The sequence below is a fragment of the Columba livia genome, unplaced genomic scaffold (genome assembly GCF_036013475.1).
Source record: "Columba livia isolate bColLiv1 breed racing homer unplaced genomic scaffold, bColLiv1.pat.W.v2 Scaffold_134, whole genome shotgun sequence".
Lineage (NCBI taxonomy): Eukaryota > Metazoa > Chordata > Aves > Columbiformes > Columbidae > Columba > Columba livia.
In genome coordinates this window covers 594,516-609,815 of record NW_027043030.1, presented here as the reverse complement: position 1 = coordinate 609,815, position 15,300 = coordinate 594,516, and the positions used below count along the sequence as shown (strand labels likewise).

Below are 15,300 nucleotides of genomic sequence, written 5' to 3'. Positions count from 1 at the left end.
ACTTCCCGTAATCTTCTGCATAGCATATATAATGTAAATAATTTTCTCACTGAGTGGTTGTGCCCATGTCCACTGGACACCCTAGAGAACCTGCTGCAGGTCAATCATCATGGACTGGCCCCTCACAACCACCATTTCCAGCACTGGCTTCTCACTTCAGTTTGAAGAGGTTCTTTGTTCCTCCCTGGAAGCACAACTAGTGGGTAGATCAGATATCTATGTTTGCATTGTACAGACGAGATGTAAACAAATCCATAAAGTGCTTCTGAGGTGATGAACCCAGGTGAGCAGAAACACCATCAGCTGTTCCTTGGGGTTCCATGAAGGTCAGTGGGACAGACAGTGTCTTGATGTGACTTCATGTTGAGAGTAACATCCCTTGGGGAACCACCTGGATGTAGCACTGGGCTGTGCTTCCTGGAACAGAAGATCCCCTGTCCATTCTTAATGTATCTCATGTAAGTGCAGAGTAGGGTGGCAAATGGCAGGGCTGAAGTGTCTCCCAGCCTCTTGGAGTCATAGCAGGAGGTCAGAGAGACACAGTGACTCCTGCACCTGTGTGCAAAGGGGAAAGACTGCATTTGAACTATTAGAGACTTTCTTGTATAGATAAGGAGGACCTGCAGCAGAGCAGGGATTTCCTCCTTAAACCATCAGAGGGATAACACATGGCAGCTGCCTCCTGCTGAGGATGACTCCAGGTGTGAGAAGCTCTTTGTGCAGGCAGGGGTGCCCAGGGCTGTCCTGCAGAGCAGGGTCCCTGCACCCCAGGGCTGTGCCGGGCAGGGACTCTGCCGCCTGCCAGGGTCAGTGCTCAGCCTGCCCGGGAGATCCCAACAACACTGAGGGGAGAAGCTGTGTCGGGAAGGATCAGGATCTGGTAGGGCAGGGTCATGCAGTGGAGAGGGTGCTGTGTGGGTCAGGGTTGCTCACACATCCAGATCACCTGCAGGATTTTTCCAAGTGGATGCCCCAATGAAAAGATCAATGCAAGGATTAACAGACAGATAAGGAGCTGTCCTGAGCGTGTCTTTTCAGTTTCCTCTCCCAAGGGCTGGGGGGTGCAGGAAAGAATAAAATGAAAATGAGCTCTCATGCCTAAACAAGTTACTGAGACTCCTGAACTGCAACTGTGAGTGATCAGTACATCTGCCAGAAGGCTCATGACATCCCTTCCCCACCCCTCTGCCTGTGCACAGCACCTGCATCACCTTGGCTGGACCCGTCAGCCTTAGTCTGACCTGTCCTGTTTTCCAGCCTGCAAACAGGAAGATGCCCCCAGGCAGTGCCCTGTGAACAGGCAGGATCTGCAGGGCCAGGGGGAGGGCACAGAGGGTGGGATGGTCTGTGAGCACTGACAGGGAAGAGACATTGACAGGGAAACACCTCCCAGGGGAGAATCTCCAGGCAGCAGGGAAATGATCAGAAATGAGAGGAAACCAAACCCGGAATGGTTATGGGAGGGAGAACAGAGAAAAGTGCCTGTGATCCCCTGCAGTGCAGATCCCTCCTGTGAGCAGCCCCCTGGGCTCCTGTCCCACCCAGCAAAGCCTCTGCCCTCAGGGCCGGGGGCTCCAAGGCATGAAGCAGCTCCTGTGCAGCCAGAGCTCCAGTTCCTCTGCAGAGCACAGGGGCTGAGAGCAGCTGCCCGGCAGTGTTGGTGTCTGGGAGGTGGCTGCACAGCTGGGGGAGGGTGACGCTGTCTGAGTGCCCGGCTGCCTCTGCCCTGGCCTCTCTCACACCCACCCTCACCTCATTTTCCTTCTCGCTCCCCTGCTCTGGGTCACTGCTGTTGGGATCTTGTTCTTGCTGTCAGGCTCTCTGGGGATGGCAGTTTCAGCTGCAGAGTCACAGCCTGAGCTTGTGGGTCCTTTCCTGCAGGTGTGTCCACGGGCACACGTGTCCCAGCTTTGCTCTGACCAGTGGGCTGTGGGCAATGCAGTCTGTGGGGCTGGGGAATGAGCTGTGTGTGTCCTGGACTAAACGTTGGGTGCTGAGACCTTAGGAAAGGGTGAGACCTGTCATGGTCTGAGGTGGATCCCTCTGCTCTCAGCAGTGCCTGGTGGCTTTTCAGGGTAACATGGGAGTGTGATCAGGCTCCATCTCAGAAAGGTGCCAGCCCAGGGCAGCTGGAGCAAGACAGAGGGACAGAGCAGCTGCCCTCACTCTGCACCGACCCACAGGCATCCTCTGGTCTTGCAGGACTCGCTCTGTTCTCCCTGAGTGCAGCAGAAATGCTGAGGGTGCTCTGCAGTGAATATGGAGAGAGATGTAAAAATCCTGGAAAGCCCAAACTACCTTCACCATCTCTGTTCCTTATGACTGGGAAAGCAAGTGCTGACAGCCCTTCTGTGTTAGCAGAACCAGGACAGTCCCCACTGTTCCTGTGGCCCCACTTCTGCAGAGCTGGGCTGACTTAACGTGAGCCCATGGGCAGAGGCCGTGCTCTTGGTTGCACATTTTCCAGCACCGAACAGGGCTCCAGCCACAGTGCTGGAGAAAGTTCTCCTAGGAAAAGAAAAGGGTGTCTGTGTGTGACAGGGGAGGGTCTATGGGACTTGGTATCATTTTTGTCGCAGAACTCTTCCCTGGCTTCTCACTGTCTTTTTTCTCCTCATGACAGCGCCCCATGCTCAGGAAAAGCAAATGTCCAACAGCAGCTCCATCACCCAGTTCCTCCTCCTGCCGTTCACAGACACACGGGAGCTGCAGCTCTTGCACTTCTGGCTCTTCCTGGGCATCTACCTGGCTGCCCTCCTGGGCAACGGCCTCATCATCACCACCATAGCCTGGGACCAGCACCTCCACACCCCCATGTACTTCTTCCTGCTCAACCTCGCCCTTCTGGACCTGGGCTCCATCTCCACCATTGTCCCCAAATCCATGGCAAATTCCCTCTGGGATTCCAGGGCCATCTCATACTTGGGATGTGCGACACAGCTCTTTTTGTTTCTCTTCTTGATCACAGCAGAGTATTGTCTCCTCACCATCATGTCCTGTGACCGCTCCGTTGCCATCTGCAAACCCCTGCACTACGGGACCCTCCTGGGCAGCAGAGCTTGTGTCCACATGGCAGCAGCTGCCTGGGCCACTGGGTTTCTCACTGCTCTGCTGCACAAGGCCAATACATTTTCACTGCCCCTGTGCAAGGGCAATGCCCTGGGCCAGTTCTTCTGTGAAATCCCCCAGATCCTCAAGCTCTCCTGCTCACACTCCTACCTCAGGGAACTTGGGCTTCTTGTGGTCAGTGCCTGTTTAGGTTTTACGTGTTTTGTGTTCATCGTGGTGTCCTATGTGCAGATCTTGAGGGCCGTGCTGAGGATCCCCTCTGAGCAGGGACGGCACAAAGCCTTTTCCACCTGCCTCCCTCACCTGGCCGTGCTCTCCCTCTAAGTCAGCACGGGTTCATTTGCCCACCTGAAGCCCCCGTTCATCTCCTCCCAGTCCCTGGACCTGGTGGTGTCAGTTCTGTACTCAGTGGTGCCTCCAGCAGTGAACCCCCTCATCTACAGCATGAGGAACCAGGGGGTCAAGGATGCTGTGTGGAAACTCGTATCTTAGTGTTTTCTGAAGCAATAAACTGCCCATCTACTTCTGCATTGGAGTTTTAATGTAACTAATTACAGGCTCAGCCTGTCATCTGGATTTTCTGTTGTTGTTGGCTGTTTTTTAATTGAGATAATGTTGTCATCCCCTTTCTTAATTCTCTGTCTGCTTTTCTTTTATAACTACTGGCTGTGTAAATGAGAAGCCGTGCTCTCCTTGTCTTTAAACAGAATAAAGGGCTTTTATTTACTTGTTTTTCACTATATCCTTCCTGCAAGGCCTGTATGGAGCTGCAGGGACAGTTCCTGTGTACATGGGAGGAGGGGAAAGAGTCCGTCATGGCAGCACTGCCAGGGAGCAGCAGTGCTTGTCTTCCAGAGCTCCATGAGGGCCTGTGGGACAGACAGTGTCTTGAGGTCACTTCATGTTGGCAGAAACATCCTATGGGAAACAGCCTGAATGCAGCAATGGGTTGTGCTTCCTTGAACTCAGGTCCCCATGTCCATTCCTAATGCCGTGGGACATCTCAGCTGAGTGCAGAGCAGGGTGACACACCACAGGCCTGAGGTGCCTCCCATCCTTTGGAAGTGGCAACAGGAGGCCAGAGGGAAACCAAGGCTACGGCCTCTGTGTGCAACAGGGAAAGATTCTGTCTCTGAACACCCCTGGGTGCAGAAGGAGTTCACGAGGCCAGCTCAGGCATGGATGCCTGACCGACCCTGACATTTCTGTGTGTGACTCCAGGAACAAATCTCAGTGGCTCAGTGAGATTAATCTCAGCTGCTGGAATGGCTCATTGCGAGTGCTCCTGTCTGCTCCGTCACCCTTGCCCATGATCCTGGGCTGTGCTCTCAAAAGTACCGGAGCACTCAGAGAGGTTCTGGGATCCTTGGAAAAGGCAGACATACAACCCAACTTCAAGAAGGGCTCTTTATTAAAATCCAGCCATTTTCGTCAAGAAGAGCTGCTCCTCCACCTGGTTTAGCGCCAGCAGCACAGGGCTCGCAGGGTCCATCGAGATCTTGGCCGCTTCCATGAAGAGCACACAGTGACAATAGTCTGAGTTGCCAGGGAGCAGATGGAGGGTTCGTTGTCCTGCTCCAAGGGCTGAATGGCTGCAACAGAAAGAACCAGAACCCAGATGAGCTCCCATGTCTGCAGAGACCCTCAGGCATCCCCTCCCAACCACGCTCCCTACTCACCTCTGCAGATCTCAGACAGACTCTCCTTGCTTGGGTCCCTCAGGTGCCACACAGCCAGCCCTGGGCACAGAGCTCCATCAGCCCCTGCTCCCTCCCCTCACCAGGGCTGAGCCCAGGGGAGAGCAGGAGCCGAGATGGTGGCACCGGGCAAGGCGGCCACCAAGGCCACCTGCATGGGCAGGGCTGGGAGGGGAGGCCAAGGCCCTGCACGGGGCAGCCGGGGCTCTGGCAGCCACAGGGCTGCTCCTTGTGCCAGGGCAGCGGCGGGGACTGGGGCCAGGCTGCCAAAAGAGGGACCCGGGGGCTGTGACTCACCGATGAACCTCAAGGCCGCCTCTCGCAAGCTGGCCTGAGCATCCCCCAGGTACAGCAGGCTCTGACTCAAGTATTCTTCAGCCCTGCTCCTGTCCTGCTCCAGCTGCAGAGAGCACAAGGGTGTGAGCACGTCACTGTCCCTCCCCACTTGGCTGGACCAGTCTCTCCTCCAGGAACCCACGTTCCTCTTCCCCTCCGGCCATTCCCGTGTTCCAGCCAGGAGCCCTGTGGGGCTGAGGCTGAGAGAGCGACACAGGCTGAGGAGTCCCAGGGGTGCTGAGAGCCCTCCCCTCCTGCGGGGTGCGGGGAGGGCAGCGGGACACAGAGAAGAGTCCTTGGGGGCTCTGTTCTTGAGGACAGGGAACAAGGATGCAGCTCGGGGCTGCAGCAGAGCAGGGGAGGCACATCTGCAGAGCCCACAGCCCAGACATGTGGGGCAGCCCCGTCTAGCCTGGGCCCTGGGCCTTGGGGGTTGTCCTCACCAAGCTCTCTCCAATCCTCCATTTCTGCTGTGCCTGCACCAGATCTTCAAGCTGTTTCCACCTGAGCAGCTCTGCTGCACCGAGGAGGGCTTCCCTGGCAACCTACGGAACAGCAGAAGCGGGGAGATGGCACCACGGTTGGGGCAGGAGACCTGGTGTCCCCCTGCTCTGGGCTTTGTTCCTGGGATGATTCTGCCCTCAGGGAGCGGGGACATGCCCTGGCCCAAACGCCCAGGGGTCTCTTCCCTGCATTACTGCTCGGCTTTAAATCTGTACCTTGGCCACGCTCTGCACTTGGTCACTCATTCGGAAGAAGAGAGGGAGCAGGCCAAGTCGCACCATGTTCTTCATCTTTCTCTTGTCATTCCCCACCACCATCTTCATCAGGTCTCTGAAGAGGCTGATGGAGATCTTTCTCAGCTGGCTCAGTTCCTGGGAGGGAGCAGCACAGTAGGACCTGAGCACCAGCAGCTCTCTGCCCACGGGGAGCAGAAGCTCCTGCATGGCTGATGGGAGGGGAGATGCTCCAGGGCGGCATTGTGCACACTGCAGTTGTGGCCAGATCTGCGGCCCTGGGTCCATGAAAGGCCACTCGTGAGACTTGCTCAGGCAGTGCCTGTGCCTCAAAGTGCTCTCCCAGCCAGCCAGCACCCCCAGCAGCCTCAACAGCCATGGTGGGGAGGAGCTGTGGGAGCAGTGGGCAGGGAGAAGCTGGGCTGGGCTGCAGAAAGCAGAAACCATCCCACAAGAGCCCCGGGGAGAAAGCAGAGGAGAAGCCCCTGCTTTGAGTGGCTGGGCTGAAGGGCAGCTGTCATTGTCCAGTGCCCACCCGCGGGGCTCAGCCTTATACATCAGCCTTATACATCAGCCTTATACATCAGCCTTACGTCATCAAAGAAGGGCAGGAGAAATTCTGCCAGCCGCACAGCGATGGGACTGGCCTTCTCCCTCTCCAGCTGAGCCATCACGTTTCTGAAGATGACCAGAGCCTTCATCTTGATGGCCTTATTGCCGTACTGCAGGACCCACATCAGGTCTGGCAGCATGACCTCCATTTTTCTGGCCTGTATGAAGAAGAGAGTTTCCGTCTAGGGACCAGGTCGATGCCTGGAGAGCTCCCCAGGCAGCCCCCAGGCCCCACCATGGCAGGAAGGGCCTTTGGATCAGGCACCCCAGCGCCTGACTGCCAGCCAAGGCCAAGCCCGAACCCACTGCCCCGGCCCTTGGCTGCCAACACGGCTGCCCTTGGCGACACCCCACTCACCATCTCTCCTCTCTGTGACAGCGTCATCATGGCCCTGAGCAACAGGGAGAGCACCGCTGGTCTTCGTTGCCTCAGAAACCTCATGACTAGGTACACTGGAGCAAACTCCTCATCTTGCAGGTCACTGCTGGCCAGTATCTGAAAGCAAGCCAGCAGTGAGCGACCGGCAGAGCTGCTGGGGCTCCTGGCACCGTGCAGCTCCTGGGGCACCAGGAGCTTCTCCCAGTAACTCACAGCCAAGCGAAGGATGGCGGTGTCCACCCAGTGTGTATAAAAGACCCTATAGTGCCGGTCCTGCAGTTGGATGAGCAGCTCCTTCAACACGTTCTGCAGGGTCTGGGGCACAGAGAACATCACCTCCCACAGTGCCAGGGCAGTGCTGCAAGAGAGCGCTCTGTCAGTAGGGCAGCCTGGGCCACGGCAGCGTGTCCGGCTCCGCGCTGCAGGACGCTTGGGATGCCCTGGGCAGCAGCAGAGGCTGAGCTGGTGCTCCCGTGGGGCTGGCAGGAGCGCAGTGGGGGGCTCTGGGCTGGCTTGCTCAGCTGTGGCTGCTGCGGGCCTGGCTGACCCCCAGCGCTGGAAAGCGTGGTAGGATGGAGGGTCCTGCTCCTCGGGGGTGTCCTGCAGGATCCCTTGGCGCTGGCAGCCAGAGCGTCTCTGGGCCCCTCTCCCCACAGGGAACAAGCCCTCATGGCTTTTGGGGCCAGTACCTGTCTCCTGGTGGTGTGATTGTCAGCAGCGTTGAGACCACCTCCCCAGGGCACTTGTCAGCCATCCAGACAATTAGGGACATCACACTCCGCCGGGCTGGTGCCGTGTTGATGCACCGCAGGGCTTTGTGGATGCAGCTTGTGATCTTTGGCACCTGGAGGAGACACAGGTGAGGATGGTGCTGCCACTGGAGTGCAGCTGTTTCCTCAGATGTCCTTCTCATCCCTCTCTGCCGCCTTCAGGTGGCTTCACTTTACTGGGATTTGAGAGGAAGAGATGGATGGAGGGAGGAACAAGGCCTGACAGGGCCGAAGGGCAGGACAATCCAGCCAAAGGCCACTTACATCCACCAGCCAGAAATCGCAGTTTCTCTTGACCATGCCCAGCATGTTTCTGGCCACCTCCTTGTCAAAGGTGCTGGAGTCGCTCATCGCCTCGATGAACACCAGGACCATGTCTGTCCTCTCAGAAGGCTGGAGGTATTCTTCAAAGAGCTAAGGGAGGAAGGGAGGCAGCGAAGCCAAGTCACACCGAGTGCCCCGGTGCTGCTGCGTAGCCGGGCAGTGCCAGCAGCCCTGCAGAGACGCCCGGCGGTGCTGCGGCAGTGCCCGCAGCAAAGCTGGCAGCAGGGGCGGCAGTGACTGCATGGGAAGATGAGAAGAGAGGCCCGGGGAGAGGGGGGAGGGTTGGGGTCCTGGGCACAGGCTGCTGGCCCTGCCGTGAACCAGGGCTGGTGGCCAGCAGGACTGGGGCTGCTGCTGGGACACTGGAGAGCAGCCCTCGCATCGCCCCTGCTCGGGGACAGCAGGAACCCTCTCAGCAGGGACAGGGAGGCCCTGCCAGCCCCCTGATTGTGGAGGCCTTTGCTCTCACAAGTCCCCTGATGATGTCACCAACAAGAGTGCCAGCAAGATAGGAGCTCATTACCTTGGTAATGTGAGTAGCACTGGGCGAAGAGGTCAAGGAGGTGATACTGGCTTCCCAGTCCTCCTGGAGCTGTGCATTCTCTTCTGGCAGTGTCGCACCTAAAAAGCAGGGAAATACACAACAGTTGGTAAGACACAGCAGCTTCCTGAGTACCGGAAAGAGCTTTGAACTTGGAATGGCCGAGGAGGGAGGTTATGACCAACAGTCAGGGGAGGAGGTGGTGGAGAGCGGGGCCACGGAAAGGCTGACCCGCCTCCAGTGTACGTGTGCGAATGCTCCTGGCCCTGGAAACTCCAAGGCCATAGAGCTCTGCATGAAGTCCCACAGTTCAGTCCCCCATGGCTGGAATAACAGTGATGAGGGAGACGTCTCGCGTGGCTGCAGTGCTGCGGGGCAGGAGCAGAGGAGGGACAGTGCTGGTGACATGGTGTTGTCTCTAGCAAGCAGGAGAAGGGTCCATCACAACACCCAGGAAGACAAGCAGAGGTACTGGCTGATGTGGCTGTGCAGAGGGATATATCCCACCACAGCTTCTCTTACAGTGTTGCTGACGCTTGAATTGGAAGAGGAAACAAAGAGTGTCCATAGCCAAACAGCTGGTCTCTTCTTCCTTGAATGACAGGAATAGGAGGAGATGTCCTAGCAGCTGTCCAAGGATTGGCATCTTGATCTCAGCACAGGAATCACTTCCGTCCTCATTTGGATCAGCCTGGACAAGGGCAAAGGAAGTGCAGAAGGGCTGAGGGTATGTGGGGCCAAAGCCCTGAACCCAAGAGTGTGCCCAGGGCTGGATTGAGGGTGGTCAGAGCTTTGCAGGGCTCTGCAGAGCCCGTCTCCCAGAACAGCCCCATGCGGGCAGCGCTGCCAGACCTGGGCTCCCTCAGTGCTCCTTGGGCAGTCCCGGCCAACACAGGACTGGGGCAGATCTGGGTCCTGGCAGAGCAGGGAGTGCCTGGTCCTTACCTTCAGTGAGGAGTAGTTGGCCAGCAAGAAGCTCAGCACCCTCATCCTGCCCACAGCCCTCTCCCGCACAGATGCCCTCTCAGAGGTGGTGAACGTCAAGAGCATCTGGGAACAGAGAAAATGCTGGTGAGCCCTGGGAGCAGCCACCGCTCCAGCAGAAGCAGCACTGCTCAAGTCCAGGGTTGCACTGGCCCAGTCCATTAAGGCTTGCTATGATCTGGAACAAAGCCTGTAATAGGATTCCTGCCCTCAGGCCTCTGGCAGACTTGGGACAAATGCTCCGGGCCCGCCCTGTGGCCAGGCAGGAAGGCAGATGTCATCCTCTGCGGCCACTGTGCTGCGGAAGAGCCTGGCGGGCAGCCCCTGGTTCCCCGGGGAGGTGGGCACCCTCCCAGCAGCGCTCTCTGCACAGCACGGGGTGGGACTGTCACCTCCAGAGTGGACACCCCATCCCCAGGGTGAGAAACAGCCCTTGTGAAGCCCACTCTTCATACACCCCAGACCTGGAAGATATCCTGCATCTTCTCGTTGACTTCGGAGGCAGGAGAGTTGAGCGCCAATGCCACAAGCACGCTGTCCACAGCCTTCATGGTCTGCAAGGAAGACAACGAGTCGTGGCCATGTTTCCTGCCATCCCTCTCACCCCAAGAGACTGATCTGAACTCCCAGCAGCAAGGGAGGACTCGTGTGCTGATTCGCTGTGCCTGGGAGAGACCCAGGGGCAAATAATCTGCTGGCGGCAGAGCAGCCCATGGCACTGGACGTGGCCAGGCCCACAGGAACGGGGGAAGGGACAACAGTGAGAAAGTAAAGCCTGTCTGGGATCTCTGGTCATAGCACAGCACGGGGTGACCAGAGAGCAGCCCAGAGGGACCGGGGCTCCTGTAGCTCCCCCAGCACTTACCATGAAGTAGAGGTAAGGTTTCAGGCCCCTCATTTCCTCTTTTGAAGGAAGCATGAAGACACTGGAGAAGCAGGCCTGGATGTGGCTCATGTCTTTGCCTTCCAGCACCTCCTCCACGAAGCTACAAAGAGAGAGGGGCCAGTAGGACACTGGTGCTGGGAGCAGTGCCTGGAGGTCTCGTACAAGTGGACAGGGGGCTCTGGGGCAGGAGTTCCCAGGAAGGATGGGCAGGTACCTCATCTCAGCCATGGCAAATGAGGCAATGCGCTGCACCACTGCGGGCAGTTGGTCCCTGGGCTCCTCTTCCAGCAGCACCTGCACAGCACAGCCCGGATGGGACCTGCAGCTGCCAGCACCCAGTGCCACCAGCCTCCAGCCCTGCCAACGCTGTCCTCACAGGGTGCCGGTACCGGGGGCATTGCCCACTTCCCCAGTGCTGCCGGGTTTCCACTCACCTTGTTATTCTCTGCCAGCTCGTATCCCTGGCAGAAGAGATCTAGGCCCTGGGACAAGTCGTCGTATGTTGCGGCTCTGAAGATCATGGCAATGCATTTAAGAAACTCCATCTTCTGTTCCTCGTCCTGGCAGTCAGGGGACAGAGAGACAAACAGGGAGTGTGAGATGGGGACACACAGCCAGCGGCACCACAGCATGGGGGTGCAGTGCCAATTAGCGCCCTGGGAGAGGCAGCTCTGCCCAGCCAGCACCCTCCAGCACCCGCAGCAGAGCCCCTGTCAGCAGACACCGGCTCAGCCGCCTTCCAAACGGCCATGGTTACCTTTTCTGGGCTGCTGACAAAGGACACGATGGAGTCCACGCGTCTCCTTTCGAATTGGTAAACAGGTAACCAGCCAGCATCTAATAAAGGAGGAGAGCAGGGAGGGCTGCAGAGAGGGTTTGCAGGCAGGACAGAGCAGAAGGAGCTCTGCCCCATGTCCATCCCAGTGCCTGCTGCCCCAGCACAGTCTCCTCGTGCGTGTCAGGGCTGCAGGGTGCCCGGCAGACGGGCTGCGATGCTGGAGCCAGGCAGGACGGGGAAAGCGCCCAGTGCGGCGGGTGAGGAACTCGCTTCAGACGGGCAGGAAAGGTCCCCGTCCCGCAGCACGGCTGCCTCCTGCCCGCCCAGCTGCCTCTCGCTGCCCGTGCCCTGCAGCAGGAGCTGGGTCCCCTCTGCCCGCAGAGGCTGTGCTGGGGCCGGCTCCCAGCTCCGAGCAGCCCTGGGCTTCAGGCAGCATAATCCCCACCCATGGAACCCCCTGCCAGCGTGTGGGGAACCGTGACCCTGGTGTCGAGCGGGGAGCAATCGCTGGGCCCCACCCTGCCCAGACAACCAGGGCCCCTCACTCACCAATCTGCGGTGGCTGGGCCACATCCACCTGGTTGGGCTGCGGTGGAGATGTGACCTCCTGGGGAGCCCCAACCTCCTCCTGCCAGGCCACCCGGGGGCGGCTGGGGGGTCTCTCCTGCCAGGCCAGCCTGCGTCGGATGGGGGGTCTCCCTGCCATTTTTCAGACAAAGGGAAGGACTAGGGATGGGGAAGGCGGACGCTTCAGCAAAACTCCTCTGTGCTGCAGGTCTGCCAGAGGCAGCGGTGAAAGGTGTGGGATGCGCCCGTGTGCTCCTCGTTGGGGAAAGACGTGAGCTGTGCTCAGGAGCTCCTTGCTCCCAGTCTGCCGGGGGCAGCAGAGAGTCTGCCGGGGGCAGCTAGAGCTGGGCTGTGGTTGGACTCGATGATCTTAAGGGTCGCTTCCAACCAAGAAGATTCTCTGGTTCTCTGACAGACGTGGGCTACGCTCGGGGCTCTCGCCAGCTCCGTGCTCGCACCCTGTCCTGTCACCGTCCTGTCGGACAGTGTGGGCTGGGCCCGCAGCTGCACGGATCACATGCGGGGCAGTGGGTGTCACCAAGTGAGGTCACAAAGGGCCCCACTGTGACCCTGTGCCTGGGTGGGGAGGGTCAGGAGGTCCCCTTGGGAGGCTCAGGCCAGCTCAGCCCTGGGCACATGGCTGCTAAATTTCCATCCCAGTTTCTAGAAGTTCACCACCCATTGCTCTGAGCACAGTCTTGAACAGTCTGCTGCACCGCTCCATTTCCCCAGCGGCTGGTGCATGGTGGGGATGTCACAGACCTACTCAATGCCATCTCCTTGCTCCAGGAGCATCCATCTATGGGGATGTTGCGGAAAGGAGTCCCGTTGTCTGGCTCAGTTCTCTCTGGGCTGCCAGGGGTGGCAGATGCACTCGATCCCCCAGTCACCCCCAGCCAAACCCACTGCAGTTTGGTCCAGGCTCCGGAGGAGGGAAGGGCCTGAGCCGTACCCAGGCCAAGAACTCCTGCCAGGAGACCCACAGGGAAGCAGAAGAGCAACTGAATGCCGGTAACTTGTGAGTGCACAAGTCTCAGTCACACTTTTCCTACTGTGTGCAATTTGACTACAAGTCAATCACTTCGTTCTATAAATACGACAGCGTGGATGAGCCACTGTGAGCTCTCCCTGCTAAATAAGTGAGCTGTATGGCAATGGTTTTACTACTCACAGGTCAGTGGATGAGACCAATTTAAGTTTCATATTAATCATTTACCTTAAGTAGAGGCACCCTAAATATAATCAATTCTTTATGGACATAAGGTTGTATGATTTTTAATATACTCTTTGCTTCATGTTACTTGGTAAACTGTATTTGCTAAAATTTTAAGCTGTGAAGTTCTGCTCATATCTACCAAAAGCAACTACAAACTACACTGATCACTTACAAGATAAGGCCGATATTGCACGTCGCTGAGAAGAAAGAAATTTGCGTCCAGGCAAAACAGCACCTGCAAGGTTATGGACAATAAGCAATGTCTACAGCTGAACACAACAAAGCCCACGTGGAATCAGAGAGGTTTGCCACTGCAGCTTTAAACATGGACTCCAGAGCCAACGGTTATCAGGAAATAATGCCTGAAAGTTTGCTTTTGCAAACGGATACAGGGCTCCCCTGAAAGTTTGTCTTCAAAGCTTGAAATACAGACTCTGGAGTGAAGAGTTATCAGGGAGAGAAGAATCCTGACCGTGTGAACTGTGACAGATATGGCCTCACCTGAGAGTTTGTCCTCGGAGCTCCAGGACACAGACTCCAGAGCGAGCGGTTATCAGGGAGGCAAGAATCCCGACAGTTTGCTTCGTGAACGGGTACAGGCACCTGGAGAGAAGGCCAGCAGCATTCGGCTTGCCATATTTCCCCATGCAGTAAATAACAGAGTGAACCTGCCGCTGAATTCTTGAAGTTGCGCTTGTCTTGAAGAAATCTAAATGCTGTTCTGCAGTGAGCAGAACCCTCAGTTACTCCCCATGGTGTCCCATGTCGCCACAGGACTTGCTTTTCAAGGCCCAGGACGGTGTTGCGGGCAGTGCCGTGGGGCACGGTGCGTGTTTCCAGCCATCTGGTGGTGGTTTCCACCATTGTAAGCACAGAGCTCTTGCCGTGGTGAGATTGTGGCTCTGTGATATAGACACTTCAGTCATCGCCCCCCATATTACACAGGCTTTGACCGCTTGTCTTGCTTGATCGTAGCACATGTTTCACAATGGTGGATAACCTGTTAAGTCCATGGTCAAGTCCACCCCTCGACCACGAGCCCATCCATATGTTGCGTCCCTTCCTCGATGACCTGGGGCATTGTGGGCCCAATGGGCCACCAATAATTCACCTTCATCTTGCCAGTGCAAATCTACCTCAGCCACTTTGACCTGGGCAGCTCGATCCCCCCGCTGGTTGTTCGATCGGGTTCTCCAGCGGACCGGCTCTCGGGCACATGGCTTCTCCGTGGCAAACTCTCACAGGCAGGTTCTCCAGCCGGGCAGCAATGTCTCCACGATTCAGCAGCCCAGATGGGTTGGGCTCTGCGCGGCCAGCGGCTCCGCATCCATTGCTGGGACCAGCGCCACGGGGCATTTCCCACCAGCCATGAGAGAGCAGAGATGGAGCTTCTTAGAGGCTGCGGCCTCTTCAGCCCCTGTCAGGATGGTGGTGCTGGGTCTGGGATTTCTCCCTGGCTCCTCACATCAAATGATTGGTCAGACTTCTTGTCAATCATCCATGTGCTGCACTCCCGCCAGGTGTGATTGGTGCAGCCAGCACAGCCCGCCCCTCAACACTGACAAGCTGTTCAACTCTCACCACCTTTCCTGCAGGCCTCAAAGCTTGATTGGCTGGTTACCTATCAGTCACATGACTCACCCTGCCTCCTCAAATGTGATTGACTGTCCTGGGTCCTCTGACTCCCCATAGATTCCTGGTTGGTTGTTGCCAGGCAACGAGCTCCACCTAAAAATGAAACTGTGGGCCCTGAACAAAGGCCTTGCGTGATAAAAGACACGTTGGGACCCTAAACGTGAGGATTTGGCCCCAAGAAGGAGGCTCTGGGCACTCAAAGGGACGGGCAGATGCTACAGACGGTGCTTTGGGACTGAACACAAGGGGACTGAGCTGGGTTTGGTGCCCGTGACCCCACGGAACAGACACCTGTGCTGTCCGGAGTGGCCACGGAACAGACGGAGCCCAAAGCCACAGACTGCATGGGCTCAACGGGCTGTTGTGACATTTCATGGACGTTTCACAGGGACGGCCCGTGGACTGAGGGCAACTGCCTGTGTGTGGTATCAAAGGGCGGGAAGGGGAGCGGTGGTTGGTGAGGACGTGTTGGGTCGTGTGGGACCTGAGCCCGACGTCCATGGGGTGCAACAAGGGGTGCAGAAAGGACCGTCGTGGTGGCGACACTGCTCCTGCGTGGAGCTCCAGAGGCTGCAGGGGGAGTTCTGCTCCACCAGGGACCAGCACAAGCCAGTGGCCCGTTCATGTCTGTCACTGCTCTGGGGCTGTGACCCCAGCAGCACCTGCACAGCAGCAGTGTCCTCAGTGCCAGCACCAGCTCTTTGCTCTGTCTGCCCCTCTGTCCCCATCTCCCCGTGCTCTCCTCCCTCCCAGGCACCTTTTCCACCTC

At 57.6% G+C, this 15,300-nt stretch overlaps 1 protein-coding gene across 1 annotated transcript; it reads right to left on the bottom strand.

Moving 5' to 3' along the window:
• Positions 1–5,627: 5,627 nt before the first annotated feature.
• On the bottom strand, positions 5,628–7,185 carry LOC135577685 (uncharacterized). The gene is made up of 4 exons (XM_065047806.1): positions 7,044–7,185; positions 6,810–6,947; positions 6,433–6,609; positions 5,628–5,977 (listed from the first exon to the last, which is right to left on the bottom strand). Exons 1-4 carry the CDS (start codon positions 7,161–7,163, stop codon positions 5,810–5,812), a joined length of 603 nt encoding a protein of 200 aa, XP_064903878.1. The 5' UTR covers positions 7,164–7,185; the 3' UTR covers positions 5,628–5,809.
• Between the last annotated feature and the right edge of the window lie 8,115 nt (positions 7,186–15,300).